Consider the following 1,606-nt stretch of genomic DNA (forward strand, 5'->3'; position numbering starts at 1 on the left):
TTTTTTTTTTTTTTTTTTTTTTTGCTCAAGATGCAGTCTCTTTATGCATCAGCAGAGCATATTAATTGCAATTATAGGAAAAGCATTGTATGAAATGCTTCTCTCTTTTCTGAGAGAATTATTTGGTGGGAGAGTTTTACAAATGCTCGGGAACCCACAGCAGGAGTACGTAAGGTTTCTGTGAGTCACATGATGGTGGGATTCTTTATTTGCTTTTCTGCCCAAATGTCTTGGAAGAGCCAGAGCAGAGAGTCTGGAAGAATGTGCCATCAAGAGGACATAATGCATCATCATAGGCCAGAATGACTCACTGAAGCATAGACTGAGAAATCATGAGTGAGGGCGTGTGTCGTTTAACCAGCCCCGGACCAGTGCCTCCAGCTGACCGTTAACAGAAAAGCATAAGAAAAAATTGGTTTGTTTTTAGGAGATAATTCAGAACTTCCTTAGGCATCCCATTGGAAATTACAAAATTAAAAGCTACCACGATTGAGGGAGGGTCTCAGTATTTTCATACCTTTTCAAATATTAGGAATTCTGATACAAATGCCAATTACCAGACACACTTAGGCTTAGATAAATGGTAAGCCTGGGATTGTGAGGTGCCCGCTGGCAGAAACAGGCCAGCAAATAGTTACAATCTCTTTGTCCCGATTTTACTGATAGTTTTCTTGCGATGGCTGAACCGAGATGACTTAAATGATTCAGTTCTAATTGCAAACAGTTTATAGAATTACATTCTTAAATGTCAGTTTTTTTATGTGCATTATTTCTGAGGCCAGGACGCTTTGATCGTAATCATTCGACAGGCGTGAAGGGAGAGTTTCCGCGTGACGGCAAAGTAACATTTTACGAATTTCTTGGAGTTTTTTCCCTCCCTTTCTTTCTTCTGTCCTTTCTTTTCCTCTCCTCCTCCTCCCTCTCTTCCCCCCTCCTTCTCCTTCTTAATGTAGGGAGTCTTTCTAGATATCTTCTTACTTAGACTTAATGTAGTACTGGTGCTGGCCCATGAACTATTTGTCCCAGCCCACAGTGAGATAAGTATAAACTCGATGGCAATTTCACAGTCATCTTATGCCTGTTGAACTAATAATAACTGAAAAAAAAAGGGACTTGGATTTTATATTACCCCTTTGGTTTTGTCTTTCCAGTAATGTATTGTTTACTATATTTTACAAAGGTCTTGGTCTGTGACAGATGGGAAGTTTTAAAAAAAATATAAAGAAAAACTCCTCTCCCCACCAGGAATTTGAGATTCCCTGTGCTGGACACCGTGGCTGTTTGTGTTTGGAGCAAATCAGAGAAAGAAAAAAGCCTTACCCACCAAAGACACAGCCGACTCGGCAATGCCTTACCGCTGCCTGCCGCATTCTGTGGACGTGACATGTTGCTCTCTCCTGGGCAGGTCTTCCTTCGCGAGTCCTTGGAGCAGAAACTGGAGAAGCGGCGGGAGGAGGAGCTGACGCGGGCGGCCATGGTGATCCGGGCCCACGTCTTGGGCTACTTGGCACGGTAAGGAGTGCGCGGACGGGCTTCCCTGGTGACGCCTGCCGATGCAGGGGGCGCGGGTTCGTGCCCCGGTCCGGGAAGATCCCACATGCCGCGG

General features: G+C 44.3%; 1 protein-coding gene across 1 annotated transcript in view; it reads left to right on the forward strand.

Annotated features, from left to right (window-relative positions):
- The window catches only part of MYO10 (myosin X), a 223,371-nt gene that overhangs the window by 191,314 nt on the left and 30,451 nt on the right, over window positions 1–1,606 (forward strand). Inside the window, exon 22 of the mRNA XM_007448889.1 lies at window positions 1,406–1,512. Within this exon, the coding sequence (XP_007448951.1) occupies window positions 1,406–1,512 (107 nt within the window). The remainder of the gene's footprint in view (window positions 1–1,405; window positions 1,513–1,606) is intronic.

The sequence above is a fragment of the Lipotes vexillifer genome, unplaced genomic scaffold, assembly GCF_000442215.2.
Source record: "Lipotes vexillifer unplaced genomic scaffold, Lipotes_vexillifer_v1.1 scaffold778, whole genome shotgun sequence".
NCBI classification, from domain to species: domain Eukaryota; kingdom Metazoa; phylum Chordata; class Mammalia; order Artiodactyla; family Lipotidae; genus Lipotes; species Lipotes vexillifer.